The sequence below is a fragment of the Aspergillus pseudodeflectus genome, assembly GCF_044049435.1.
Source record: "Aspergillus pseudodeflectus strain CBS 756.74 chromosome Unknown BJX68scaffold_18, whole genome shotgun sequence".
NCBI classification, from domain to species: Eukaryota; Fungi; Ascomycota; class Eurotiomycetes; order Eurotiales; family Aspergillaceae; genus Aspergillus; species Aspergillus pseudodeflectus.
The window spans coordinates 251,985-279,039 of record NW_027263794.1 but is presented as its reverse complement, the minus strand read 5'-3'; the positions used below and the strand labels follow the sequence as shown (position 1 = coordinate 279,039).

At 51.2% G+C, this 27,055-nt stretch overlaps 13 protein-coding genes across 13 annotated transcripts; 8 read left to right on the top strand and 5 right to left on the bottom strand.

Moving 5' to 3' along the window:
* Positions 1–134: 134 nt before the first annotated feature.
* On the top strand, positions 135–527 carry BJX68DRAFT_266221 (cupin domain-containing protein; the record flags this gene model as incomplete). The annotated part of the gene is made up of 1 exon (XM_071045437.1): positions 135–527. One exon carries the CDS (start codon positions 135–137, stop codon positions 525–527), a length of 393 nt encoding a protein of 130 aa, XP_070899756.1.
* Positions 528–546: 19 nt separating this feature from the next.
* Positions 547–1,866, bottom strand: BJX68DRAFT_236128 (zinc-binding alcohol dehydrogenase family protein). Its single transcript, XM_071039966.1, has 3 exons — positions 1,665–1,866; positions 1,392–1,603; positions 547–1,345 (listed from the first exon to the last, which is right to left on the bottom strand). Exons 1-3 carry the CDS (start codon positions 1,793–1,795, stop codon positions 654–656), a joined length of 1,035 nt encoding a protein of 344 aa, XP_070899755.1. The 5' UTR covers positions 1,796–1,866; the 3' UTR covers positions 547–653.
* Positions 1,867–2,760: 894 nt separating this feature from the next.
* BJX68DRAFT_254893 (chaperonin 10-like protein) lies at positions 2,761–4,039 on the top strand (the record flags this gene model as incomplete). Its single annotated transcript, XM_071042947.1, has 5 exons — positions 2,761–2,792; positions 2,851–3,172; positions 3,439–3,726; positions 3,757–3,863; positions 3,898–4,039. 5 exons carry the CDS (start codon positions 2,761–2,763, stop codon positions 4,037–4,039), a joined length of 891 nt encoding a protein of 296 aa, XP_070899754.1.
* A 1,963-nt stretch (positions 4,040–6,002) lies between these two features.
* Positions 6,003–6,766, top strand: BJX68DRAFT_266218 (TNT domain-containing protein; the record flags this gene model as incomplete). The annotated part of the gene is made up of 2 exons (XM_071045436.1): positions 6,003–6,086; positions 6,140–6,766. 2 exons carry the CDS (start codon positions 6,003–6,005, stop codon positions 6,764–6,766), a joined length of 711 nt encoding a protein of 236 aa, XP_070899753.1.
* A 1,254-nt stretch (positions 6,767–8,020) lies between these two features.
* BJX68DRAFT_275303 (major facilitator superfamily domain-containing protein) lies at positions 8,021–10,190 on the top strand (the record flags this gene model as incomplete). The annotated part of the gene is made up of 8 exons (XM_071047823.1): positions 8,021–8,157; positions 8,218–8,388; positions 8,447–8,465; positions 8,518–8,647; positions 8,706–8,732; positions 8,788–8,946; positions 8,996–9,493; positions 9,552–10,190. 8 exons carry the CDS (start codon positions 8,021–8,023, stop codon positions 9,866–9,868), a joined length of 1,458 nt encoding a protein of 485 aa, XP_070899752.1. The 3' UTR covers positions 9,869–10,190.
* Positions 10,168–12,212, top strand: BJX68DRAFT_236122 (uncharacterized protein). The gene is made up of 2 exons (XM_071039965.1): positions 10,168–10,699; positions 10,756–12,212. Exons 1-2 carry the CDS (start codon positions 10,541–10,543, stop codon positions 11,686–11,688), a joined length of 1,092 nt encoding a protein of 363 aa, XP_070899751.1. The 5' UTR covers positions 10,168–10,540; the 3' UTR covers positions 11,689–12,212.
* A 163-nt stretch (positions 12,213–12,375) lies between these two features.
* On the top strand, positions 12,376–13,054 carry BJX68DRAFT_266215 (putative ubiquitin conjugating enzyme; the record flags this gene model as incomplete). The annotated part of the gene is made up of 3 exons (XM_071045435.1): positions 12,376–12,532; positions 12,632–12,724; positions 12,798–13,054. The coding sequence occupies 3 exons, from the start codon at positions 12,376–12,378 to the stop codon at positions 13,052–13,054; spliced, it is 507 nt and encodes a 168-aa protein (XP_070899750.1).
* Positions 13,055–13,506: 452 nt separating this feature from the next.
* BJX68DRAFT_70327 (RTA1 domain-containing protein) lies at positions 13,507–15,065 on the bottom strand. Its single transcript, XM_071049641.1, has 3 exons — positions 13,991–15,065; positions 13,842–13,916; positions 13,507–13,782 (listed from the first exon to the last, which is right to left on the bottom strand). Exons 1-3 carry the CDS (start codon positions 14,695–14,697, stop codon positions 13,692–13,694), a joined length of 873 nt encoding a protein of 290 aa, XP_070899749.1. The 5' UTR covers positions 14,698–15,065; the 3' UTR covers positions 13,507–13,691.
* A 796-nt stretch (positions 15,066–15,861) lies between these two features.
* Positions 15,862–17,213, top strand: BJX68DRAFT_266213 (Zn(II)2Cys6 transcription factor; the record flags this gene model as incomplete). Its single annotated transcript, XM_071045434.1, has 2 exons — positions 15,862–15,930; positions 16,062–17,213. The coding sequence occupies 2 exons, from the start codon at positions 15,862–15,864 to the stop codon at positions 17,211–17,213; spliced, it is 1,221 nt and encodes a 406-aa protein (XP_070899748.1).
* Positions 17,214–17,430: 217 nt separating this feature from the next.
* BJX68DRAFT_254887 (fatty acyl-CoA reductase) lies at positions 17,431–18,672 on the bottom strand (the record flags this gene model as incomplete). The annotated part of the gene is made up of 1 exon (XM_071042946.1): positions 17,431–18,672. One exon carries the CDS (start codon positions 18,670–18,672, stop codon positions 17,431–17,433), a length of 1,242 nt encoding a protein of 413 aa, XP_070899747.1.
* Positions 18,673–19,171: 499 nt separating this feature from the next.
* BJX68DRAFT_70266 (metal cation transporter MSC2) lies at positions 19,172–22,705 on the bottom strand. The gene is made up of 4 exons (XM_071049639.1): positions 22,048–22,705; positions 20,873–22,000; positions 20,604–20,822; positions 19,172–20,553 (listed from the first exon to the last, which is right to left on the bottom strand). The coding sequence occupies exons 1-4, from the start codon at positions 22,392–22,394 to the stop codon at positions 19,671–19,673; spliced, it is 2,577 nt and encodes an 858-aa protein (XP_070899746.1). The 5' UTR covers positions 22,395–22,705; the 3' UTR covers positions 19,172–19,670.
* On the top strand, positions 22,704–24,566 carry BJX68DRAFT_70262 (chitobiosyldiphosphodolichol beta-1,4 mannosyltransferase). The gene is made up of 3 exons (XM_071049638.1): positions 22,704–23,209; positions 23,265–23,461; positions 23,520–24,566. The coding sequence occupies exons 1-3, from the start codon at positions 22,972–22,974 to the stop codon at positions 24,462–24,464; spliced, it is 1,380 nt and encodes a 459-aa protein (XP_070899745.1). The 5' UTR covers positions 22,704–22,971; the 3' UTR covers positions 24,465–24,566.
* Positions 24,567–27,026, bottom strand: BJX68DRAFT_70269 (uncharacterized protein). The gene is made up of 4 exons (XM_071049640.1): positions 26,794–27,026; positions 25,810–26,736; positions 25,582–25,750; positions 24,567–25,534 (listed from the first exon to the last, which is right to left on the bottom strand). Exons 1-4 carry the CDS (start codon positions 26,899–26,901, stop codon positions 24,669–24,671), a joined length of 2,070 nt encoding a protein of 689 aa, XP_070899744.1. The 5' UTR covers positions 26,902–27,026; the 3' UTR covers positions 24,567–24,668.
* Positions 27,027–27,055: the final 29 nt, after the last annotated feature.

Genomic DNA, 27,055 nt, shown 5'->3' with positions numbered 1-27,055 from the left:
TCTGAATTGACGTACCTTGATTGACATACCTTGCCCTAGGTACGCAGTGTTGGGCAATACAGAGCAAACCCCTACCTACATGGCTACACTTATTGCGATACTAACTGTTGACTAGGTGCAAGATATTCCTCACAATGCCTGAAAGCATCATCTACCCGGGCTCCACAGCCACAACCTCAACCACCAAAGTCACCGCCACCTTCACCGGGGACGTCTACCTCGATCCCATCTCGATAAACCCCGAGGCCGCAATCGCAAATGTGACATTCACCCCGTGTGCCCGTACACACTGGCACACGCACGAGGGAGGCCAAGTCATTCGCGTGGTTGCGGGCTCCGGCTGGATCTGCGATAAGGGGGGTGTGCCGAGAAAGTTGAAGACCGGCGATGCAGTTTGGGCGCCGCCGGGCACGACGCATTGGCATGGGGCGGATGAGGGGAGTGTCATGACGCATTTTGTTGTGGGGATCGGGAAGACGGTTTGGCATGAGGCTGTTACTGAGGAGGAGTATAGAAAGAGAGAGTAGGAGGTCAGTCATGAGTGATGAGACTACGATGTACGGTGATGTTCACAGTGAGTGGGTGTGCTTGAGTGCCAATTTGATGACGAGTTGATGAATGCGATGATTTGTGACCAGCTATTGCAACTGAGATCAGGCGTTGAGACCAGGAGTCTCGGCAACCCGTACAACGTACTTGACCGCGCTGGCCTTTCCGTTCTTCAGGTTCTTCAGAGCTTGTTCCACTCCCTTTAGTCCACCAGGGATAACCTCGTGCGGATGCGGCTTGAACCACCCATCAAGTAGACCCTTGGCCAGGTATCTAGAGTACACGTATCCCAGATCCTTCTGATCGGCATGAACACAGCCTACAGTATTCTTCACCAGCTGAACATGATCCGGAATGCCGGGATAGTCCTTTACAGGAAGGACAACGACGATCTTGCCTCCGGGTGCGACGACCTTGCCTAGGTTGACATAACTGGAGCCCTCGCTGACACAGTCGTATGTGTGTAGCAGCTTGGCGTCTGCGCCGGATGCTTCCACGGCTTCCTTGATTCCGGAAATCACCGCCTCGTCGCCCTTGCGGTAGTCGATGATCGTGTCGCCCTTGGATCGGTCGATGAGTTTTTCGACAAAGGGAGCGCCTCGGCCGGCAATGGCAATAACAGGGTGGATGTTACTCTTCTGGGCGAGCTGAATGGCATACGCTCCAATGGCTGATGCGCCACCATAGATGACGAGAGGAATCTTGGATGTAGCGGGACGCCATGGCTCAGGAAGAGCCAGGTGGTGGTAGAGGACAGCCACGGAAGTCAAGGCAGCCAGGGGCAGCGTCGCCGCCTCTAGTTGGTGTTAGCACATGTCTTCAACTGGGGCCAAGAAACTCACCCTCGAACGAGGTGTTCTTTGGCAGATGAAAGGTAGTATGCTGCCAGGCAATAGCATACTCGGCATAGCTGCCACCCGACGTGGTCATCTCGTGGAAAGCCGCGACGCGGTCTCCAGGCTTAAACTCGGTCACATTCTCGCCAACGGCTTCGACGATACCTGCAATGTCGTCGCCTTGATTGCCAGGTTTGTCAAGCCACTCTGGGAGCTTCCTGCAGTGTTCAGCGTTAGCTTGCTTACTTTCGACCCGAATACAGCTAAGAGCTGACATACCAATCCTTTGGGTTTGTCCCACTCACAACGACCTTGATCAGGACCTGATCCGCATTGGGAGTTGGGACCGGGCTATCGACAATCTCGACAGTGGCTCCCTTGTGCACAATCGCTTCCTTCATGTTGGGCATTGTTGTGGCTGGTTTGGTTCGCCAAGTTTCGCGGTACACTGTATAGCTGGATGAGGGGTTCCAACGGTAGCCGCGCCCTCCCGAGGCAAAGCTGGGAGCTTACAAATCGACATGGTCGACAGTGTCGTCACCACCGTCAAAGATCTCGGAAAAGTGGGCCGGGGGCGCTGGGAATAGATCGGCATCAGAACTCTGCGTGGAATTAAAGATGCCGAGAGCCGGCTCCATTGGCCAATTCTGGGTTAAACTGCTTATGGTGGGCTCGTGCGCTAATGCACGAGGCTTATCCCGTTTCCATGGTTCATAACGCCCGTGGCAATAGTCTCCGTCAGCCTCTCCGTATGTGTCGGCACCGAGGACTTCCTTACCGGAGTACTCCGGTTCAGTGTTTATACTGGCAGTACTGCAGCTGCCCCTGGGTACCCAGCGCCTCTTTGTGGCCAGTCTGATAGGGATGAAGATGCACAATGCACAACGTGTACAGTATAGTGCTTGCTCAGACTCACCCCTGCATCGCATCATTCCACGGCGTATGCAACGAGTGTCCTCGAAGCAAATGGGCTGATTCCATGCAAACTGCAGCGGTACCGTATCAACGCTAGGAAATAAGCATTCAGCCCACTCCTCGATCTGCCTATCATCTTCAATCCTCACTGTGGATGCATACGATGTAAGCGACTTACGGGGAGATAAGCCGCTGGGTTCGGTCTGGATTACCCCGTTAAGTCCAGCATATTGCCGGTTCATCCAGAATCAGACGGGCTTCTCTCTTTGGGCCGTCACGGCTCAATTGTCTCGTATGATGTTGCTCATGTGGATCCCCAGTGCAGACACCACTATCACCATGATTCACGGACAGAAAATGTTCTTCGATTGCTCTAGCCACAGCAAGGAAGGAAGAAGGCCTGATTAACGCAGAAGACCTCCTCGCACGGCGAAAAACCTAATGCAGGTGCACATTCACCATGCTGCCTGAACCACGCATTTATAAGGCCGGGTAGAATGAACATCAGGGAACAATACAACTTACCAGACTATTACTCGTCGCTCTGCAGGGGGGGGGAATCTCAACAGCACAATGGGCGCGTACTCTGGACTGGAATCCCATTGACGGTCACCGTCCCGGACGTGCCCGTCCCATCCATCTCGAACCCAACAGATGTTCGTGTCCGCGTTACCGCAGCCGCTATCTGCGGTACAGACCTGCGCACATACCACGGCATCTATGGCAGCTCAAGTCCACCTTGGATCATATGCCATGGAGCTCTCGGAGTTATCGAGTCCGTCGGATCAGGTGCCGAGTCCCTGCAGGTCGGCGACCACATCGCTATCCCTGATACTCTCGATTCAGGACCTTTGAATATGGCCCGCGCCGGAGTCAGAGGCGAATTTTGGAGGCTCGATTGGCCTTGGGGAGATATAGGGAGGTTCTATGGCGCCTAGGGTATCCCCGCACCTTCCCCAGTAACCGTTTGACTCGGAACGCACTTGCCTAACTTGATTGTTTTCCAGCCGAATACCTCGTCGTCCCACACGCGTAGAACTCATTCATTCCTATCCCCGCCGCGAACGCTACCCAACAAATCTCCTATCTCTTCCTTTCGGACTTCTTCGCCACGGGCTGGACGGCACTCACGTAATAGGGATTTGAAGTAGGTGACACTGTCGCTATCTTTGGTGCTATCTTTGGTGCTGTCCTGTCGGCCTGCTTTCGACCTGCTCCGCCCTGCGACGCGGTGCATCCCGCTCGTCTGGAGCCTGCGGGGTCTATCGGCGCGATTCCTATCTCTGTCAACAGCACGGGCGGCGACCCTGCAGCCGAGATTCTGCGCCTTGAACCGGGTGACGTAGCCCGTGCTGTGGCTTGTGTGGGGTATGGGGCCGTCAACCCGACGTTAGACCGCCTGGAGAATGCGATCATATTGGATATGGTGCGCGTCGCTGCGCAGCATGGCAGGTAGGGAGCTATAGGAGTTGTCGCGGCGCCGGGCAAATTGAGAGGCACACCGCGCGCAGGAGACCTGTCGGGCCTCGTGCAGTTTCCCACTGTGAAGTTCTCTAAGAAGTGGTTGACCCGGGGTGCGGGACCCGTTGATACCAAGGTTGGAGGAGCTTGTTACATTGGGGAGGATGAATTTGGATTTTATCGTGAGCAGTATGATTGGCATTGAAGAGGCGCCAGAGTATCATCATCAGAGGTTTGACCAGGATTTGGAGCCAAAGGTGTTTATGCGGTTTCCTTGAGGGGTTGTGAATAGTTTGGTTTCGTGTCATACTTCAAGCAGTGTGATAGTACCGAGATCGCTCGATCTGGTTGGATGCCACTCCACGAGTTAGAATATCGGTTTTCATGAGATGCCTGACTCTACATGGCGCCGTCGATCTGTCGATGTTTCAAGCTCACATTCCCAAAATAGGATTGACATTCAATCCGTGACGGGGCCAGCATGAGGGGGATATACAGTAATTCAACTTCCTCTTGGGATTTGAGAAGGTGAGACTTGCCTGTCGCAGCAATCCAACTAGCCAAGATGCAGTCCTAAATACTTGACTTTGGCAGGCTCGGGTGAGCGAATCTATAACTCCAGCTGTTGGCCGACCCTGACCCACAGTGTGTGTAGGGCAGCTAACTAAAGCTTAGTCTCAAGCTCCTCAAAATAGGCCTCGGAAGGGAAATCTCGAGGTTCCATTCGAGCAGAACAAGGAGATGAAGAGCCTCAGATGACTGAAATCATAATACGATCCGAACGTGATCAAAACTTGCTGGTTGGATTTGTTAAGCCTGAAGCAGATATGGCCTCGAGTGGAGATCCTGCGGCTGGTTTTTATCGATTCAAGATCCAGTAATGACTTGAATCACAGAGGTCTATAAGTCTTTAGCAAGCAATTTGGGTATCTTCCTGCACTGGGAACCTCCTCGACCGCAATATCAGCCGGAGGTAAGCTGAGCAATAATGATCCGATAATCCAGGTTCTCTTTGGCATTGAACGATGCCAACTTTCAATGACGGTTCTCGGATCGCCGAGCGCAGTGTGGATAGTAGGGAATCCAGGATCTTATGCCCATACCACTTTCTAGACAGCAACGATTAACCACAGTGCTCTTGAGCTTGAACCTCGTGGCATTCACGAGAAATCTCGAATCAGAATCAGATCCGGCAATTTTCGGCCTCTGGTTCGCAATCATCAGGCTAAGTGGGGTGGTGTTGGGGTGGCCGCAGGGCCAGTTCGTATTCCAACTCGACCAGGGGAGCCATTATCGAAAATCCGCAATGGACCGAAGCCCATTTGGCTTCTCGCCTGATCAACATCCAGGATTAGGGAGCAAAGGACAAGCGACTTGATTTATGCATGCTCACCCGATCAAATATTCTAGTCCTGGTCCACTGGTCCAGGTTACATCAGGCCTCAGCTGGGCCAGCTGAGTCGGAGTTGTTCGGCTGAAGTTGCCCATCAAGACTTTAGCTGTACAAAAACGGAAAATGTGCCACCTTCCTGCATGGAAGTCCATGTTGAGACTCGCATTGAGCAAAGAAACCAATCAGTCTCTTCGAGACTTGGTCATTTAAGCACTATTCAGCCTGGGCCCAGAGTGGCTGCATCTCAGCTGGTTGATCGCGAAATGTTTGCTGTGTCTGTGGAAGATGCTGTATCCAATCGCGGAGCGCCAAGATCTGCACGCAGAGACCATGTAAAATCGCCTAAGCCGTTCTGGGTGATATTTTGGTGTTGATCATTGGATCGGTCCGATCCTTCTCGCAGGCTGGATCTTGAACTTGTTGATCAGCCTGGTTGCAACTCTTCTGGAGGAATGAACTTCAGTTCGTTGCACTGCGTGGTGGTTCTGCGAACTCCATGGCTCCCCTCAACGCCGGGTGCCCGAAGTAGATTCTGGCAGCTGTCGAATTTGACTGGGACTTGTACTACTAGTAGCTGCATGTTGGCTCTAGGGCTGAGCCTCCAAGCTGAAAGCCATGCGACCAACTGAGGAAACAACCACGTCGGTGCGTAAGAACCTGCATCAATGCGCCAAGAAACATCAGGCGATCAGGGGCCTCCTCCAGAGTAGGCTGCATACACGACAAGGCTAGATCCCAGTAGCTTGATTCTGAACAAACTCGGCCTATTACCTGCAGCTGGGCAGGGTATAAGAAGCCTCAATGCTCTCATCCTCCGCCGTCACTGCATCTTCCTCTCTAATCCCAAAATGCGGCTTCACAGTTTCATTCTCGCATTGAACGTCCTAACGCCTGCAGCGGTTTGGGCTGCACCGGCGCCGGCTTTCCATGAGGTAACTTTCAGTCCAATGGCATCGAGTGAGTGGCTGACATGGTCCTATGGAAGGACCTCTTCCCAGCCAGATGCTTCCCCAACCCTTGCGAGGGTATCACCTTCAGCAACGCCACCTATGTGTGTGGTGACTCTCGCCTGGGACCTGTGAGATACCCTCGCAGATTCCCTCTTCGAAACGGACTCCGCACCTATGCCCGCTTCGGCGCCCTCTGCCCCGCCGAATTCCTCGAGAAATGGGCCACAAGTACTGCGCCGGAGGGAACATACATCTACCCCCCTGAGAACGGGTTCATGGTAGACGACGAAGAAGTCCCAATCATTGGCAATGTCACTTTGCCCGTTGGGCAGAAACTCGATCGCTTCGGCTCCGAATACGGTACCTTCCTCGCGGCACTTGGTGCTCCTTACATCGAGCGCTCGTTGCCGCCGAGTAACCTGATCACGTACGACGGCAACTATCCATTCAATTACCACGTATACCAAGTGATCAAAGAGTTTGTCGTCGGCCTCGGTCCGATCGCGCCATGGTTCGAGCAGCCAGGTATGGGGACGCAGTTCGTGGCACCGACGAATGTTCTTGGCTTGATCGAGGGAGGGTTCTTGCGGAGGTTGGATGAGACTGAGTACGACGAGCGTGTGGAATATTCCAACTCGTATACTGAGGGGCCGAACGAGTAAAAAACTGGTGAAAGCATTGATAGACTAGGGCAATAGTTTAATAGAAACGAATATCTGCGGATAAGACCACTCCTCACCTATATGTCACGTCTCTCTGCAAAAATGGAGTTCTCCTACACGTTTTCTTCTGCAGAATAAGCAAAGGCTACGAGTTTCTCGGGAGTAAACCCTGGGCGTTAGACTCCAACTCGTGAGAAAGACGGAAGAAAGTGTGGCGTCGAACGTAAGCATCATGCAGGCCTAAGGCCATCTGAGAAGTCACAGGCCGTTGTGCGTGTCAGTGCGAAAGCCACATTCCAAGTCTTGTAGACTGGTCAGAATCTCCGCGGACAATGTTCGGGTAATGCGAGTTCGGCTAAGAGCATAGATCACCCACCCAGTTCATCCCTCCGCTGCGATTGCTCCCAGTGCGTGCACTTCTGGCATTTGCGAACACCATGGTATTTACGCCGAGGGTTCACTATCATTCTCTACTCCGTTCAAGGTTATCGTCAGTGTCGAGATAACCCTGTCTCGGCCATGTGATGACTTGATTGGCAACGGAGCTGTGCCAAATGAATCCACGCCATCATGACATGGCCTGTGACTCGGCAAATCTCCATGTCCTGGCATCAATCGCGGAGAAGGCTCGCATTTCGATGCGATTTGACTGGAGGGAATTCCACGATGCCAAGTCCTAAGAACACTCCCCGCGCTGTGCCAAGGCGCTGAAGGCCGATTCATGCCCCAGGTCGGATTTTTCGTTACACATGAAAGAGTCTGAATTCCGCTTCTGTCTGCGGGTCACGCAGAATTGCGCAGAAAACGTACGGATATCAATGGATATCAGATTTCGCATAACAGAGCAGGATTTGGTGCGAACTGAATGTCCCGAGACAAACCCTGAGTCTGTAGCTGTCAACCGGAGATGCTCCGGGATGGAGGGGGCTGAAGACCTTGGAGAAAGCATCTTCCGCAACTCTAGACGTCTTGGCATGAGATCAACATGCGGGGTAGCGGCTCCAGATCTCAAGATTGTGTGGCCTGATAGCTCTTCGCCGCGGTCAACCGGCTAGAGAAAGGGTGGAAGAGACCATGTCCCCAGGTTAAACTCGGTTAAACGCAGCAATTCCACAGTTAAGGTTATAGAGTGAGAAGCCTTCTTCGGCCAGAGGTATATGCCATTATAAGACACGAGGAGTACAGCTCGACTGCTTCCTTGTCCTTGAAACCGTAGATATTGTCTCTTGGCACTTCGACCTGCAACCCATGACAATGACAGAGACACGCGAACACAGCACAGAAGAAAAGGTCTCAGCGGCAGATCATTTGGAGTCCGTCCAACTTGAAAAGGGCAGAGATGACGGGGCTCCTGTGTTCGGCATCGATGAAGTTCATCAGAAGAAAGTAATGTGCGTCGCCTTCTCCTGCGCGGGTTATGAACCACACTGACCAACCTTTCTCGGCCCCAGGCGACGGGTTGACCTTCGTCTTCTGCCCATACTAGGAATCATGTATTCAATCTCCCTGATCGACCGGACAAATCTCGGGCTTGCCTTCGTGGCGGGAATGGAGGAAGACCTTGGTCTCGACGTCGGCCAGAGGTATACCATCATTGTCATGGTATTCTTCGTGGCATACATGTAAGGCCCCAACCGCCCGAGGATCTGTAGACGACTATCTGACGGCTGGCCGTAATAGTGTCTTTGAAATCCCGAGTGTTTGTGCGCCATACCCTAACAGAAGTGACCATGCTAATCAAGCAAATTTAGAACATCATACTGCCGAAGGCTGGTGCTGCAAACTGGCTTGCATTCCTCGGCATCAGCTTTGGTGCTATTTTGATCGGTATGGGCTTCACGTATAGCTGGGCAACAATGGCCGTTTGTCGGACGCTTCTAGGTAAGGAAGCTATTCCTTGAAATCGCGGCGAAGCTAATGCAGTTCTCTGGATAAACAGGAATAATGGAAGCCGGTTTTCTTCCAGGTACCACATTCAAAGTGCACACGCTGGTAGCGATGCGACAAACTGACAGAACCAGGATGCACCTATCTGATCACATGTTGGTATAAACGTTTTGAAGTCGGGAAGAGGCTTGCGGCTTTCTGGCTGATGTCGGTCGTTCTCAATGCATTCGCAGCCATCTTTGCGTATGCTTTGACTCTCTTGAAGGGAACGCATGGTCTAAACGGGTGGAGATGTACGCAACACTCGCTAGACCCAAAAGTCTCAGCTAATCCTGTGTTTAGGGATCTTTATAATCGAAGGCGCGATAACAATGGGAGTTTGCATGCTTGGGTGGTTCATCATCATCGACTTCCCAACCAAGGCAGACGGCTTCTTATCGCCTGAGGAGAAACAATTCGTGATTGACCGCATAAACCATGACCGTGGAGACGCCGAGGAAGACCCAATGACAGCGAAGCGCATCATGCATCACCTCAAGGATTGGAAATTGTATTTCTGGGCTTTCAACCTCATGGCGTCAACACTTCCTGGCTATGCATTTAGCTATTTTAAAACGATTATCATGACTGGAATGGGGTTTACAGGAAACCAGAGCCAACTGCTCAGCGCGCCGCCTTATATCCTAGCCGCCGCACTTACCTATTTGTCGGGATGGCTCACCGATCGATATCAAATCCGAGGGCCCGTCATTGCTGTGCATCAGTTGCTAACCGCCATTGGGATGATCATCACGGCGTACGGCAAGGCCAATGGGGCAAGATATTTTGGGGTTTTCCTCGGTAAGTCTGGTGCAGCAAACTAGATGTGCCGTGTGACTGACTTATCCCATATTGATAGGCGTGGGAGCTTTGCAATTTTGCATACCAGGTGTCCTTGCGTATCAAGCCAACAACATCAGATCCCACTCGAAGCGCGGGGTTGCATCTGCTACCTGTTTGATCGGTGGAGGACTTGGTGGGATCATCGCGAGTGTCTCGTTCAAGTCAAGCGAAAGTCCGTACTATATTACTGGCATTTGGGTCACGTTTGGTATCACGATGGTCAGCATATGCTTGACCGTGATCATGGACATTTATTTCTGGAAAGTGAACAAGAAGGCGAGAGAGACGGGAGCCCGCATTGAGGGCATGGAAAACTGGTATTATACGCTTTAAATGAGATCCGGCTCGTGTCCAAAGAGAGGCAGCAGAGCGAAGGAATCCGGTCCCTGTCCCTGATCCTGTTGGGGAGGGTGGGTGTTGTGATTCGAGCGAGAACAAAGGTCGCAGCGCTTATCTTGAAACGGAAATTGCATCACATGGAGCCCGATCATGGTGGAAGGTGATTGGCTGATGATGTAACAAGCTGAGACAAGTTGTGCAAATAGTGCAAAACATCACCAGTTCCGCAACCAAGATTTGAGCCTCATGGCCTCGATGTGAAGTTGAAATAGATGCAACAAGAATCAGAATGAGCCCGGAGAAAGTTGACCGTGATTTCGTGCTGCTTCATGTTTTCTAACCTTGCTGCCGCCCAACTCATGACCTAATCACGGTCGATTGCCCAAGACCATTAATAATTGAGCCTCTTTAACGCGCTAAGGACGAGCTCCCCGCCTATTGGTTGGCCTCTGGAGTCTTAGGCTGCTCAGCCGCCGCCGCTGGTGCCTGGGTCGAGTCTGGCTTTCTCCCCAGGCTCTTCCACAGGATTCAAGAACCACGCTTATCCGCCCGTCGCTCCTTTTGTTTCCTTCTCTTCCATCCAACTCCTGTCCCTCTCTTGGTCGTTTTCCATCATATTCCATCACTCTAATATCAATATCATCATCTCGTGCTGATATATTCGTCATGGCGGTCTCTCATTTTGTCCGTCGCGGCGTAGAGGCCATCTCCACCCTGAAGGACGCCGGGGGCGATGTGCCCACGATCGAGCTCGAGATGGGGCCTGCTTGGCTAGTTGCGCTACTGTTCATCACCGTCCTTGCGCTTGTGTTTGCGCTGTTCGCTGTAAGCTCTGCTTGTTCTGAGTTATCCCCACAGCCTGCTGACTGCATTTGTTCCAGATCGAATACACCTATGGATTGCTCGTTCCTGCCCTCGCTGCCGTGGAAGACTCGAACCCTGAATTCTATGTCCGCGTCGAAGCCGACCCTTCCAACAAGCAACCCGGTGATCCCGCCGGCCAAGAAATGGAGGTTGAGACCGCTCCTCTCAGGCCCATCACCAGCAAGTTGCGCACCACTGTCCGCCATCTTCGCGCTCGCGCTGGTCGTTTGTCCCGTTTCCGCGGCTTCAGCATGTTCATCACATACAACATCGCTGAAAGCGTCCTCTCCTCTCTTATTCCTTTCTCCTCTGAGTCGGTTGTGGGTAAATTCGTCGTGAAGATGATTACCGCAGTTCTCCTCGCCAACCTCCAGGTTGCCTGGGTGCATATCGTCATCTCCGAGCCTTCCCCCAAGCGTTTCTACAAGCGCATTCCCAGCATTCGCAACATGCGCAAGATTGTTCCTGCTGCTGCTTTCGAGCATCTCCTGACCTATGGCGCATACTATGCCACTCTGTTCGTTATCAAGCAAGTTCACGGTTTGAAGGAGATTAACTTCATCAACGACGGACAGGAGCACTCTCCCGATGGCTACCGTGCTGCAGCCAACATTCTTGCTATTGCTGGCTTCGTGAGCTGGCTTGCCTCCATCCCAGCTCGTGTCATTTTCATCCGTGTCGCTGCGTCTATGCTCCCTGAGGAGGATGAGGCCATTGTTCCCTTCGACCGCAGCTTCGGCGGAAAGCTTCTTCCCGACATTGTCGGCGGTGGGGTTCTGTCCATCAAGGATGCTTGGAAGACATTCGACCGCGATGGCTTTAAGCGCTACACCATGGCCATCTGCAAGGCCATGGCTCTTCAGGTTGCCGTCACTATTCTCTTCTCTTTCATCATCGTCGCTGAGGTCATGGGTGGCGCGATTGCTCCCAAGACCGGAGACAAGAACTAAGGGCTGAAGTTGGTCTACCGTTGATGTGCACTATCTCTCCACCTCCACTACGGGCATGGCTATTGGTTTCTGGTTCGCTCAGGAGCACTAGTTCCTAATGTATCTACGCGTTGGGATATCTCTTGGTCTAATAGTTGATTCATTCTCATTAAGATGTTGATACTGGCATTGCGTTGTCTAATACTAATCACGGCGAAGCGGACATATATACTGTAGTAAGTAGCTCTTGGCGTCGTGCTATTCATGCTGTGTTTAGCACTCGGGATAATTTTCTCCGAGCTATATTCGCTTTCAACTTGAGCAACGGCTGATCACGACTGGGAATAAACAACACGTATGACAAGCGCCATGATTCTCCGATTTTCGCCCCGGGGACCCCTGTGGCAGTGAGCGCTGATGAGGGGGAAATTGCAAAACCCCGCCCAATCTTGACCAATAGCGTGTCTCAGCTAGCCACACCGCCCGAGTCTGTGGTTATTTCACGATCAACTGACAGACTCTTCGTGACCGTCCTTTTGTCCTGCAGGCAATCCACCCTTTCTTATCTTTATTTCTTCCACCTTCAAGGCGTCTCGTCTCATCTGTATCCTTTGTCCTTGATAGGACGATACCTCGTGTGCCGCATCCGCTCTCCCTTCGTCCTCGTCGTTCGCCCACGGTTACCGGACCCCGCCCCCGCTTATCGCCATGGCCACAACAGCGGCAGGCCGCATGCTGGCTCGCCAGCTACAACAGATGCAGTCGGATAAAGATATCCCTGGGATCAGCTGTGGCCTAGTGGATAATAATGTCTTCGAATGGGAGGTCATGCTCATGATTTCGGACGATGTCAAGTTGTACGGTGGTGAGTAGCCGCAGGTGGTCTTTTCAGGCGTTGAAGTCTGGATGACACTCAGGTTGTATTGTTTGAAAGAGGTCTTTGCTAACTGTGTTTCTTTTTCAGGTGGCTTCTTCCGGGCTCGACTCTCCTTTCCCTCAGAATACCCTCATATGCCCCCAAAGATGAAATTCGAGTCACCACTTTTCCACCCAAACAGTTCGTCTGAACCTTGCAGAAACCCTACTTTACAGAAGACAGAGCTGCCGACAGATTACTTACACACTTCCAGTCTACCCGAACGGCGAAGTCTGCATTTCGATTCTCCACCCACCAGAGGAAGACAAGTACGGCTACGAATCCGCCGCAGAGCGCTGGTCCCCGGTGCAGACCCCTGAAACGATCCTCCTTTCTGTCATCTCCATGCTATCGAGTCCGAACGACGAGAGTCCCGCGAACGTAGAGGCCGCCCGATTGTGGCGGGAGGACCCCAAGGAATTCAAGAAGCGCGTTCGCCAGTGTGTTCGGGAGAGCCTTGGGGAGGAATGAGTCTGGCCTCAGATTGATTTTACACGAACGCGACAGTCTTTCGTCCCATCTCGCTGCAATCATAGTCTGGGCCATATAACGCAACTGGTGTTAGGGCGTTACTTGGATACATTGACATTTGATTTTTATCCATCTCTCCGATTATCCCCCGTCCCTTGCCCGCCCTCGCTACATAGACTTCTCCGGCCCGCTTTGCTTTGCTTAGGTGTGGCGGCTCTTTCTCTTCGGTTTCCCTACGATCTACTGGCTTGGGGTCTATTTGGGACATTGAATCCGTTTGAATCTTCTTCTGCTATCTTTGCTCGTTTGTGTTGCCTACATAGCACGTTTATATATCTTTCAGCGTTACGTCAGGGAGCCAGACGTGTTACACGAATGAAGGCCTTTAATGTTGCTTCTCAACGAACTGGAGCAACTTGGGACAAGACTTTCTCTGATTATTTTTGGCAGATGTAGGTAATGCGCAAATAGTAAGTTAGAAGTATTGTCGGACCAAAACCACGCCTGCTAATGGATGGTTGGACTATGCTCCAGAATAACAGACAGAAATCTTAAAAATATGTACAAGAGTGTATCTATTGCTTGGTTATAGATACGTCGAGATCTGAATATATATAAATAGATATGCCTCAAAGTCTTACGGCTGGCTCTTTACACCTTTTCGTAGAGAAGGAAGGAAGAAGCTGGGGTTGAAAACGGTGAGAGACAAGACTCCGAGTGCAATCATCCTGGATTTACCACGTTAACAATTGATGCCCGAGCAAATCAAGAGGGTTATCCGACTCACATTCCATCAAGGACGAGAAACTCGTTCTCCTTCTGCATCAGTGGGTTACCCCATCCACCAGCCATCTCGGGAATACTATCAGGTCATCGAATTAGCATGTTTCTCATTATGCGCATCGCCCTCCTTTGTATCTGCATGGACGCTCGTACCGGTAGATGCACCGAATCAAGACGGTGACGTAAGCGAAGACCTCCGCGAAGATGATGAGATGTATACTCCTTCGGCCGACAGACTTCTCGCTAAAGGAGCCAGGCCCGCTCTTCTTGACTCGCCAGAAGAACTCGACCGCGAGGAGTCCGCAGACGGACATGGTCGCCACCTGAAATGCGATACCGGCAATGATGATATCGTCACCAGCCTTCAGAAGGTCGTAGTCATTCCCTGCAGCAGCCGCGACACCGCCTCCGGCCGCCTGAAGGACCAGGGAACCCACGTCGCAGCTGATGAAGATCCATGTGAAGAGCTTGGGTTTTAGGCGAGAGTGTTCGGGGCCGAGAGTGAGGATGATGTGCTTCAAGGTGAGGTAAATACCGGCGGCGATGAAAGTCGGGGCAAGAACGAGACAGACGATTTGCAACTTGAAGGCGTCACCATTCCATGGATTGTCGTTCATTAATACACGACCTATATAGCCCGCCAATTCCATCAACGCCCCGGATGCCAGCGCAATCATTATCGTCCATGATCGGTAGTATACTCCGACACCGAGCTGTAGCACACCCAGCAAGCCGAAGAAAACAGCGAAGAACACATTTCCGGCGAAATTGGGATAATATCCGTATGTTGTTGCCTCAACCGGACACCCTGGGCCGACTCTGGGACAGGTGTCGTAACTAGCGTTCTCGTAGCTCGCCATCGAGAGCTCGAAGGGAAGGATCGTAGGCGGGACGGTAAGGCGCCGAGCAGTATTGATAGAGGGGGAAAAGAGAGAAAAAGGAAATAAACCAGAATGTTGACACGCCCCTCAAGGGACATATAGGGTGTCCAGGATTGCTCCATTCGAATTACTAATTGTGCTCCGGGTTGTTCTGTGTGAGACAGAAGCCGCTCGAGTCGCGGCTTGACCCCTGCAACGGGGTTCTCGGATTCCCCTCCGTTCTTGGAGATGAGGCGCTGCTATCCGTTGGTGGATCTGAGTGAGTAGTATAAAATTCTCCGCTGACAGTCTGTAATTGGCTAGTCCGGCCGTATTCGCCATCGTTATCGTTTTCGTTCTCGCGAAGCCCCGCTGACCCAGCATCAGATTCTTATCCCCGGTCCAAGACTTGGTAACCGGCCAACGACGGAGAGGCAATTCAACTGCACTTCGCTTAGGAGAATTTGCCTGGAGATTATTCGGTTCGATGTCATCTTCGCGTCCGGGTATGATTCGCGCGATATCTCTATTGTTGGGGAGTATGGATCTTGGCAAAATCGGCATTCGCAAGCCGCTCATCTCGCTTACTCCATAGAAAGTGAGAATGTTCGGCGCGTCTTCGGATGTCGGAACAGGTTTAGGATGCTGTCAACATTATTTCAAAGATCGCGCTGGCTGCTTCAATGCCGACCTCAGATTGAGTTATCAAAGAACAGCTCTGTTGCGATCGAGGAGCTCAACCCTGCTTGGCGCGATGTCTGCATTGTACTCCGAAAGATATAGTCACATGTCGTCTTCGTGGGAACAGAAAACTCGCCATCATTCGACCAAGATCTGGGCAACTCTTGGAGACCATGGACTGGACCAAATCCTGCTTGCTTAAGGGCCTAAGGCTGGGCGTTGGAACTTGGAGCGGGCCATGGGTGGCGCCGGGCGGCATCGCCCGTCTGAATTCTGCCAGAAATCATAGTCACGTGCCGATAAGCCGATAACCACGTGGATCCACGTGTTTGTTGCTCCATGTCAGATTCAAGTTTCAACCTCAACGATTCATGTCAGTTTGTTCACCAATTTTCGTCTGACCGGGGCACAAAGCTGTCATTAGGATTGGAACTTGTTGAGATTCTGCGATATGCGCCTTCTACGGCTCGACCCTCGTTCGAAATGCCGCCTCGGAGGTCTCATACAAAGTCGCGATATGGGTGTGATCAGTGCAAGAAAAGACGTGTCAAAGTAAGGAACAATTCTACCTCCTAAAGAAAACTTGCGCTTTGAATTACTTCAGTAGTTTGGCAGTCATGGCCGTCTACATTGACTTATCGTGTTCATGGTCTTGACTGTTGCTGTTCTAACCAATCCAGTAGTGCGACGAACAAGGCCCGCCATGTCTCAATTGCACGAACAGGGAGCTGAAATGCGTTTATTCCAAGACTCCGGCGGCTCACAACTCGACGAATATTTCAGAAAGCTCGACGCCAGCACCAGGCCAACATACGCCCCATTATATCGCGCAGCCCTACCGCCAAGCACAGGATATCAACAGTGTATCTGGTGGTGCATCCAGCGCGGAGCTTCGGAAATTGGAATTAATGCACAAATTCTCCACGGAGACGTATCAGAGTCTATGCAACTCCTCGGCGGACTTCTATATCTGGCAGATGGTTGTTCCGCGGAAAGCACTGGCTCATGATTTTCTCATGAACGGCATCCTGGCGATTGCTTCGTTGCACATGGCTTCATCGATGGATCCTATGGGGGCAAGCACTTATATAAACACGGCGCTTGAATACCATAATCAAACGTTGACACCCTTCCGACATGCCATAGACGACATAAATTACGAAAATTGTGACGCAGTTTTCGCTCACTCCGTGGTGACTACTATTATTGGCATAGCCCTTCCACAACTGACTACAGAAAAAGACGAAAAAGTCAGCATGACCGAGAAGATAATCCTTGCTACTGAATTGCTACAAGGTGTGAGCAACATTCTTCGCATCTGTCGTCCATGGATGCAATTGAAGCTCTTCAGCTCAGGGGGCGATTTCTGGGAACGGTCGAATATTGGCTTAGACGCAGACACAGAGGCAGCATTGGATAACCTCTCCACACTCTTAAACGAGATGGGCAATCCAGATGAACAAAGCATGTTGAAGGATGCTCTAGCCCTCCTGCGACAATGTTTTACTAGATACGCGAACTCGAGAGACGTCGCGTCAATCCTGGCATGGACCGCAGCAGCCAAGAAAGGTTTCGTCGATGCTTTGAGATCTCGCCAGCCGTTGGCCTTGCTCATCCTGATGTACTGGGGTGCCCTACTTCATGAACTTCACGGCAGAGTATGGTGGGCCAAAAACTCGGGTTCGGCACTAGTCTCAGATCTGTCTGTGGAACTGCACTCCTATTATCCTAGGTGGAAGAGTATTTTGATGTGGCCGAGACAAAGAATTGACTCACCGCGACAATCCACTCAGCCTGATCAAGTGGCGCTGGGAACACCGCATCAGACGAACTAAGATAGCAATCTGTCTTCTCGTTGCATCGTACTGCCGTCGAGGTAATTGTGCAATGGCTTATGCTTACATATCGATAGCTGAGAATTATTTTGTCTGGTACGTATATGGACTATCTTGGACAATTCAATACTGATCAATGGCCATGAACTCAGAAACCCGAACGAGCGCGAGAGCAGCCAATGAGAAATAACTCATATACCCTTCATCTAGACTGCTATCAAAGCTTTGTGGTCCTCCTCAAGTTCTTCTTATAGATATCTGCGACACGAGCGGTGTTGAGCCTGTCCGCATCATATTCGCATGCCTGTATACTCAGCGGCCCCCCAATTCCCTTCAACCAGTACGACCTGCCGCAGTCGAATATCCAGTTTCGGCTTGCTACTTTCACCAGTTCTGCTAGGAACGATTGAGGGATACTTCTGTCTTGCACGAACGTGATTGTGGGCAGTGGATCTCTAATATCCGGGGGAGCATGCGTTCGTAAGAGCTCGAGGAAGTCGTCATATGTCCGCAGCACGTACAATTGGGATCCAATCTGCACAATCCCAAGCGTCCTTGCTGCGGCATGTAACAAACAAGCATTCGCTACGAAATCCACAGGAATCTCGTCCAAGATGTTTGCACCACTCTCATACCCTTCTGCTGCATGCCAAATCTGCTTTCCTCCACGGTCTGAAATTAGCAAGTCTGCGAACTTGTTCAATGGATGCGAGCCATCAGGTCCGTATGTTGGGTACGGGTGCCGAAGGGCAGGTGCGAAGATTGTGGGGCGAATGAATAGAAGAGGAAGAGTTGGAAAGCGTTTCAGCATCAAATGCTCCATGAGGTGCTTTGAATGTGTGTACGATGATGAGAACCGTGGCGTATGGGGTGCGCCTCCCGATAGCTGTATGGATGCAATTTCGTCCTCAGGGTCTGCATCTGAGAGGTTGTATAGCCGCTCCCCGATATGCCCGTCCGGCAGGAAGCTATTAGCGTACGCAGTGGACAGTTGAACGAAGACTTTGAGCCTTCTAAACGATGAAGCCATCTTGGCAAGTTCCAGAGACGGGAAACAGTTGTTCTCGAGGGCCTCGATGATGTCGGCGTCGAGAGATATCTTCGCTGCGGTATGCATAATAAGCGTAACCTGCTCGCGCAACTGCTTCAAGCTTGCAGCGCTGATACCAAAATTCTGCTTTGTTATGTCCCCGATGACGAAGTGGACTTTGTTGGAAGCGAGAATTGCCTGCGTCTGATTCGGCATCGTCTTTTCCCACTTCTTCGCAGCTTGCTCCGACGATCCGCGCACCAGGGCAAAGATCTTTCGTGTCGGGAGCTGTAGCGCCAACTTGTACAGCAGGCAACCTCCCAAAGAACCGGTGCTTCCTGTCAGAAACACTGTGTGGGTTTCAAACGCGATTGCATAACCCCTCTTCTTCACATCATCTTCGAAGGAGGAATATGCCGGAAGGGCCATCTTGTCGTGGATTTCGGATCCGGTAGTGCGCAACTGGATCTCGATGGAAGTTTGCCTAGGAAGGGGAGGCCATGAACCTGGCCAGATTTACAGCACCGACACGGCGTATATACAGTCATAAAGCCCATGTGTCGCCGAGGTTGAAGTTCTCTGTACGACCACAATGCATCCTTCTGGCGAAGATAAGTCGCTTTGGTCCTCTGTTGGCTATATACTCAGCTGGTTTAGATCTGGCCTAGGACGTCCCATTGGCTTCCTCATTCCCACATCTAGAGTCATATATGCGCCACTTCCCCACCTCTCAACCTCATCACATTCTCTGCAGCATACCTTTGGCTATACCCCGGTTCTACAGGCAAGGCCCTGACTGAGCAAGGGCCAAAGCGTCTAGTCACCAGCCAACTGTCTTGGTGCATCTGTTGGAAGGGATTTTATCACAAAGGATCTGTTGTTTAACATTAGGTCCGAAACACGATACCCTGTTAGGCTGAAAGGATGAATCGGTTCTGAGGCTCTCCCCCACTCAATATCCTTTTGAGGGCTCATAGCTACCTTCCTTTTTACCAACTTTTCCCTTTCACAAATTAGGATCGGACACCCCCAGCCCGCGCGGTCTAGTACCATCCTCGGTTTCCGAAGAAGTATCCGGCCACAAACCTCTCGAAACTGTCCGTCGACCAGTGCTCGTGCTACATGCAAAGTTTGAACAGGTGACACAAGTATAATATATTCGAACCCTTCATATCGGCTTCTTTTAGTTGAGCTAGGTCTTACATTACATGTGATGGACAGGCTATTTCTTGTTGGGGATGCGATCCAAATACATTGAGTTCTTCTCACAAAGAGGCGTGTAAAGGTGCAGATAGTATTGAAAGAGCTAAATACAGTACCCAAATATGCACAGAACCAACTCATCTCGCATGGGACATAGGTATAAGTGCGAGATGGAAGTTGACCAAGCCGAAGATGTACGAAATATATCTAGTTTACTAGGGGTATTAGGAGGCCTTATTCCCGCCAGCGCTGCACCAACAGCGCCCCTCTCCTTCGCGTTCAACCTGGACGAGTATGTCCATTCCTTTTTCGCGAAGGTAGGCAACAGTTCGTTGGCGGACATCGTCTAAATCGGCTGCTCGGGAGGCTGTGACGTGAATTACGCCGAGGACTGGAGGGTTATGCTTCTCATGGCCATGGTCATGATCATGATCATGATCATGATTGTGATTGTGATTGTGTCCGTGGCTGTGCGCATGATTATGGTGGGTATTATGGTCATGGTCGTGGCCATGATCGTGGGTGTGTTCGTGGCAATGGTCGTGATCATGTTTGTGACTGTGGTTGTGGCTATGCGTGTGACCATGACCATGGTGTCCGTGTCCCGCTGATTTTGACTCAGTATCGTCCAGCCAGAATTTGGGAACAGTGTACCCAACGACACCCCGCAGAGTGCTAACCCCGGATAGAGTTTCACGGACGTTGTACTCGACATCAGCTGGTAGTGTGAGTAGCAGGGATTTGGCGGTGCTACTGACAAGGGGCACAGCGGAGGCGAAGATTAGAATTGCAATCATACAGGACGCAATTGGGTCGTAGCCTGACCAGCCAGAGTAATGAACAAGGATCGTCGAGATCACAACAGCAACCGAACCGAGGGTATCCGCGAGGATGTGTAGAAAGATACCGTGCATATTCTCATTACCGTGAGAGTGGCCGTGCCCGTGGTCATGGCCATGCGCATGGCCGTGGTCAAAGGCCATAATCCCGACAAGATTTACCAGCAGACCTGCTACGCTGACGGCGAGAAGTTCTCCGAGTCGGTGCATCTGGCTACCAGAAGAAAGCCTCTCCACTGCTTCGTAAATGATCTCAACGCTGATTATCCTGTATATAGTTAGAGTTAGAGTAATGAGTTAAGATTATGGTGCTCTTACATGAGAAAGATTCCGTTTGCAAATCCTGATAGCGTATCTACCTTACCATAACCATAAGGAAACCTTGTGCTCGGAGGCCACTTGCTCATGACAGCAGCACAGAGCCCAACCACGAGCGCAAGGCAGTCGAAAAACATGTGAATACTGTCACTCAACAGCCCCAAGGACCCTGTGGCGAAGCCATAAGAGAGCTGAACAAGCATGAAACCGAAGTTAAGACTAGGGTGGTTAGCCTGATATGGAGAGTATAATGATAAACATGAGTATACCTCATAAAGTAAAATATGCGGCGTGAATCGCGTTCCTTGAGTATGCTGTACAATAGTGGATACGGCTCACTGTAGCGGAGTATAAGCTTCGTTGCACGGGAAGACTCGGCTGTTGAGTGGGAGTGATGATGGTGATGTTCATGTCCTTCACGTCTATCGTCAAATCTAGAGGCGAAAAAAGAGGCTGCGCTTAGGGCAGCTCGAGTAATATAGACCGTGTATATGTCGACGCCGACAGGCGGCGAGCAAAATAGGGCGGCGCTCCCTGTCGCAACAGCAACGCCAAACTTGCGGTATGACCGAACATCAGATAGTTCCAGATATGCTAAGCATGTGGCAAAGGATCCTGCGGTCACCATTAAATATACAACATCAGAAAGACCAATGGAAGAGCTCCGCGTCACAAGGACTGTGAGGCATCCTAATGCCAGGCCCGATAGAGCTGAACCCATCGGATCTTGAGGTGGCACATCTGAATTTGATAGCGTTTGCGTGGAGTCATTCGGACGCTTAGTAATGGAAACTCCAAGGCCATGCCCCGATACAGAGCTCGAATGTAATGTTGATGCGAAAGGAGGACGGAGGACAAAGATTGAAGCCAGCAAGGCTACATATCCAAGAATGGGGTTGGCAACCCACTGTGCATTCATTCCAAAGAAGCTCAAAAATATTGCCGTTAGGAGAAGACCAGCAGTCAAGTACTTCTGACTGAGCGCCACTTTAGTACTGCTGTCGGTATGACCTCGGATAAGAGGGGGTAGCCCAGAACCCACGGCCAGGGCCAGGGCAAAGGCGACAAGAAAGCCACCCACATTTAATGCCGCATATATCGGTAAACCAACAGCAAGTATTTGACTAAGCATATTGTTTGCGAATGCCAGATCTGGTTTGGGCATCTTCATTGCCGAATCACTACCAACCTGCTGGCCATGGCGGATCAAGACAACGCCCCCATAAAAGATTAATGTCGCAGCGGTCAGGCCAGACGTCCGTGAATTTATGCAATCCAAATTGCCGATAGACACAGTGGAATCAGGTTCGGAGGGCAACCATTGCGCATAGTGCTGGTAGTACCAGGTCAAAGCTATCCACGGCAGGGCAATCAAAAGTCCCGCAACTACCTCAGCACTAAGAAAGTGTTAAAACTAGCAGCATGTAATCGATATAATACTCACTGCGTCTTGGAGGTAGTTTCCGCTTGTATTCCAAGCTGCTTGGATTCATGTGAATGGGCAATAGCTGGCGGCTCAAAGTGTTCATGATGATCTGAGGCATGCGAATGCGAATGATGGTGGCCTCCGTATTTAGAGTCATCAGCATGACCATTAAGACCCTTTATATCCGTAGATGACTGCGACGAGTATTGCTGGGCGGGGGGCAATGCGTAAGAGGAGATTGGGGTTGGCTGGGAGAGAGGTGTCGAGCGACGAGAGTGGCCTCGGCCTCTGGAATGGCCAAGACCGTGCCCATGCGGCAGAGAGGGAATTGCTTCCGTGGAGGACATGGAATTGCCAGCCAGCATTGTATACAAGCTTGCGCGAAGTGCGACAGCAGTCTTGCAGGTAATTGCACAGTCAAGCGGGGCGGTATGTGGAAAGGAGGACAGGAGGACAGGTTGTTTGCCAGGCGGAGCGGCCAAGAACGGGGACGACGGAGATTCAGATAGTCAAGGACGTTTGACTAGCCAGGCGATTGGCGCAAACAGGGTAACATAGCGTCTTGAAAGAAAGTGACAATATCAATTCGGTTAGCGAGCCACTGAAGCCGTGCGTTTTGCGATTGCGTGGAGGAGTGCGAGCGTCGCGCTCGTTCGTGTGTTGGGAGATTCGATCTCGCGGCGATAACGACTGCCCCACGTGATTATGGCCTCGTTATCGCGTTTCCTGCCTTGATCGCCAGGCAAAAACAATCTCCCATCCCGCGTGTCCTCCGCACCATTGCGGAGAACGGCTTCAAGCTCAACTTCTTAGAACCTGGGCGGCTTGAGAGGTTTGTGACGCTTCGAGGCCTTCTTCATGATTCGTCCATTCTTTGCCGCATACGGTGCTCAGTAGTCCTCTCTTCATTCTTCGAGCCCAGCTTCCCGTCGTCCTCTCAAAATGATTGAAACAGTCATCGAGGTCACCTTTTACTTCTCCACGGCGGTGACCTTGTTTATATTCATGCTTCCATCGCAATATGAACCGACGCGAAACCAAAATAGCAAACTTGCCAATGAGCCCAAAACTAGCGTGCAGGTCCTGGTTCTAGGGGATATCGGTCGCAGCCCTCGCATGCAATATCACGCTTTGAGTATCGCCCAGGGAGGTGGTAAGGTGGACCTCATCGGCTATCACGGTAACCAGTGCTTTTCTGCTTCTTTTCGCAAACCAGCTAACGTGTGGTGTTGTAGATTCGGAGGTCCATCCCGATATCTCTTCGAACCCTAATGTTTCGATTGTTCCTCTGCCTTCGCATCCCTCCTCGCTACAAACGAGCAACAGGCTTTTTTTCCTTGTCTTTGGTCCATTGAAGGTTCTCTTCCAGATCATTTCTCTGTGGTGGATTTTGGCCTACCGTACAAAGCCGGCCAAATGGCTTCTTGTCCAGGTTGGTCATTCCCTACGCGGCTATGCCACTTGTCGTGACCTGACCGAGCATCGTACAGAACCCTCCTTCCATCCCGACATTGGCAATCGCGTCGCTCGTATGTTTCTTCCGCCAAACCAAGCTAGTCATCGATTGGCATAATTTCGGATACACCATCTTGGCTCTGAAGCTTGGGGACAGCCATCCATTGGTGAAAGTCTCCAGGTGGTACGAAAGAGTTCTGTGCAGATCTGCCGTCGCCCACCTATGTGTGACCCAAGCGATGGCGTCATTCTTGAAGAACGAATTTGGACTTGGGTCACCCATTGTGCCTTTGCATGATCGACCAGCAAGCCACTTTCGACCCATGATAGAGGAGCGAGAACGTCTCGAATTTCTCCTATCACTACCTGAGACAACCCCGGTGCGCGGTTTGATGAAAGAGAATAAACTCAAGGTCATCGTGAGCTCGACGTCTTGGACCCCAGACGAGGATTTTTCGCTCTTGATCGATGCTCTGTGTCAGTATTCTGAACTATCAAACACATCTAAGCCACATTTGCCGCATATTCTTGCAATCATAACCGGCAAAGGGCCGCAGCGTGAGATGTATATGGAACGAATATCTAACCTACAAAAGGACGGAGAACTCCGCAAAGTTACCATATGTACCGCTTGGTTGAGTACAGATGACTACGCACGATTGCTCGCATCCGCCTCGCTAGGGGTCAGCCTGCACACCAGTAGTAGCGGTGTGGATCTACCAATGAAGGTAGTGGATATGTTCGGGTCCGGGCTGCCCGTGCTTGGTTGGAGCAGATTTGAAGCATGGCCAGAATTAGTCACTGACGGTGTCAACGGAAAGGGCTTTGGAAGCTCTGATGAGCTGGTAGAACAGCTTATCGACCTTCTTGGAAACCCAGACAAACTGGAAAGACTCCGCGCGGGCGCACGAGACGCGAGTTCGTATCGCTGGGACGACGAATGGACTCCGAAGGCTGGGAAGCTGTTTGGGCTTGTGTGAATGCTGGTGCGATGGGGTTCAAAAGCTGGAAGTCAAGGCTGCCCTGTAAGGCTTTCACGACACACAAGGTTGGGCTAAGGGCGGAATTTCCCATTGCAGAGAATACAGGTGTCGAATATGCCTGACAAAGTCTTACAACTCGGCTGAAGTTCTCTCTCCGACGTGGTGCCGATGAGGTCCTCATCAAGATATTCGCTATCGCACCTAGAGCAGAACTTGGAGATACCAGGTTCTTGGATCGCCAGGACTGTCAGATTGCATCGGACTATTCATTTTATCAGCAATGTCGTGATTTGTCTGCCGGCACATTAGGATGGACATACCGAAAACATGGCCACTCGCACATTGCGCTTCTTGAGCTGAGTCCCAACCAATTCCGGAACCACAAATCTCACATCTCTCGAAGACATTATCGTTGGCAGCGTCTAGGAACTCTGCGGGCTTGGCATCGATGAAACTTCCAGGCTCCGAGCACTTTGCAATTTCGTCTGTCAGGTCAACCCCGTGATTCGATGCGAGACTCTCTAGAACTTCACGGGCATTCGAAAGTAGATCCAAACATTGTGACTGCACAATTGCACAGCAAGCTGCTGCGTAGAGGACCTTCGAGGATAGCGCCTGCTTAGCGTCCTTTCCAGAGCGAAGTATGTAGCGCAGAACAACGTCCCGACGCTTTGTCAGAAATTCTGGCGAGAATGTTGTGTTCCTGCGGAGAAAGGGCACATGCTCCGTTTGTGTAAGTTGCCCGTCAGAAGTGGAAAACAATATTATCAGTCGGTCTTCCGCGCTCGAACGATACTCGACCATATCCCCGGGATGTAGTGTTACGGCAGTCGCAACGATTCCTTGAACTGATGCAAGGCCCCGAATTCTGGAAACTGACAACCCCCCAAGATCACGATCAATGTCAAATCGCTCTCTAATGTCTTCTATCTGATCTTTCCATGGAGCTCGAGAGGGTTCGTCAGCTTCTCCGCCATACACAAATGCCTTGGTCGCTCCGTGTCCCTCGATAGTGCCCAAATGCAATACTGGTGTCTTTGATTCAGGTTGGATAGCAACCGTCATTCCTATGAAATGTAAGCAGGGGATTCGTAAGATCCTTGGAAAAACCTACCACTTATTCTTTCGTAGCCTGTAGGATCCGTGCAATCGACAGACAACGGGAAGATATACGAATTTACATCCCCATCTGCTGCCTGTCCTCTATATAGATCCTCCGACAAGTTGACTGTTACTAAAGCAGCCACTGCACCCACGGCAATTGATATCCTCCTTGTTCCAATCTAAAATAGCCTGTTAGCAAAACTATAAAGTTGTCGGCGATTTGGGCTTTTTGACATACCTCATGTACGTACTCGACCGGACCAGTAAGTTGAAGCTCGTCAGTGGGATCAAAGGGTACAGCGTTATTCTCTTCGGCATGGAATGATAACTTATAGGGCCTATCGTTTCCCGAACCAGCCTCCTGCATTTCTATGACAACGCGCAATTTGGCAACCCTAAGCTTCGGTCCTTGAGTACCGGCTACATTGAGGTCCGCCGACCACGTACCCGCGCCACTTCCCGCGATTTGGTGTGCTTGGTAGAGCCAAGGCCCACTTGCCAGAGACAGAATCTTGATCTCAGACCGGAGCGCGGAAGCGAAGAGTGAGGCGGGTTGAATTTTTTGATCGTAACTTACCGCATTGTGCAAAGACACGACAGAGACCAACTCACATTGCAGTATATCTGAAGAGGCTTGCTGGCCGCTGGAAGTGTGGAACTGCACGAAAGCCACGTCGTTGGCATCAGTAGTAATTGCGAGGAACGGAATGCCCCATCGGCTTTCGGGACCAGGGTGCGGTTGATCTTGAGCCGGAATAATGAGGGGTGGCGTCCACGTAAACGATCGAATGCGAGTCTTTCTTGTTTTGGGCGTGTCGGGATTAACGTTCTCTCCAAAATGGGATTCCAGCGCCTTATTCACGATGGCTACCCGCGTCCATTTAGTACCGGCGTATGCGTAAATCGACAGGACCTGGTTGGTTGTGAGAACAGCCAATACGCTGCGCCTGTGCTTGACTATTCCTGGCGGTGACCATGAGACAGACACCACGGTACTCATCGACTGCTCTGCTCCGACCGAAAACTGATCTCGCGGTTGCGGATACATAACAGGCCACTCGTTGATAGTGAAAATATTTGCCCGGAACCGAGTCCGATGCCAGTCGTTGGCGAGAAAGTGAGGCGAGGCGCCATTTGCTTCCCGTCCAGACGGTGGCTTTGGCGTCTGTCAAAGTAAAGTCAGTTGAATTCCTACCATTATTGATTAAAGGATAGTACGTACCAGTACCTGCACATATTCCCCTGTCGCCACCGCGATTTCGCCATCCTCAGACCATGATATACAATTGTAAGAGGATGGGAATACTTGCAATTCAAGTGTTTCAAGCATTTCTGTTGTAGGGAAGAGTTGAGTACCTTGACATAGCCTACGTATCTCTGCGGTAATACTGAATAGCAAGCAAGCTATCGTTTCTCCGGCCAAGAAGAGCCAGGGAAGAATGTGTTGTGGTGCCAATGGAACCTACTAAACAACGGAGCCTGGC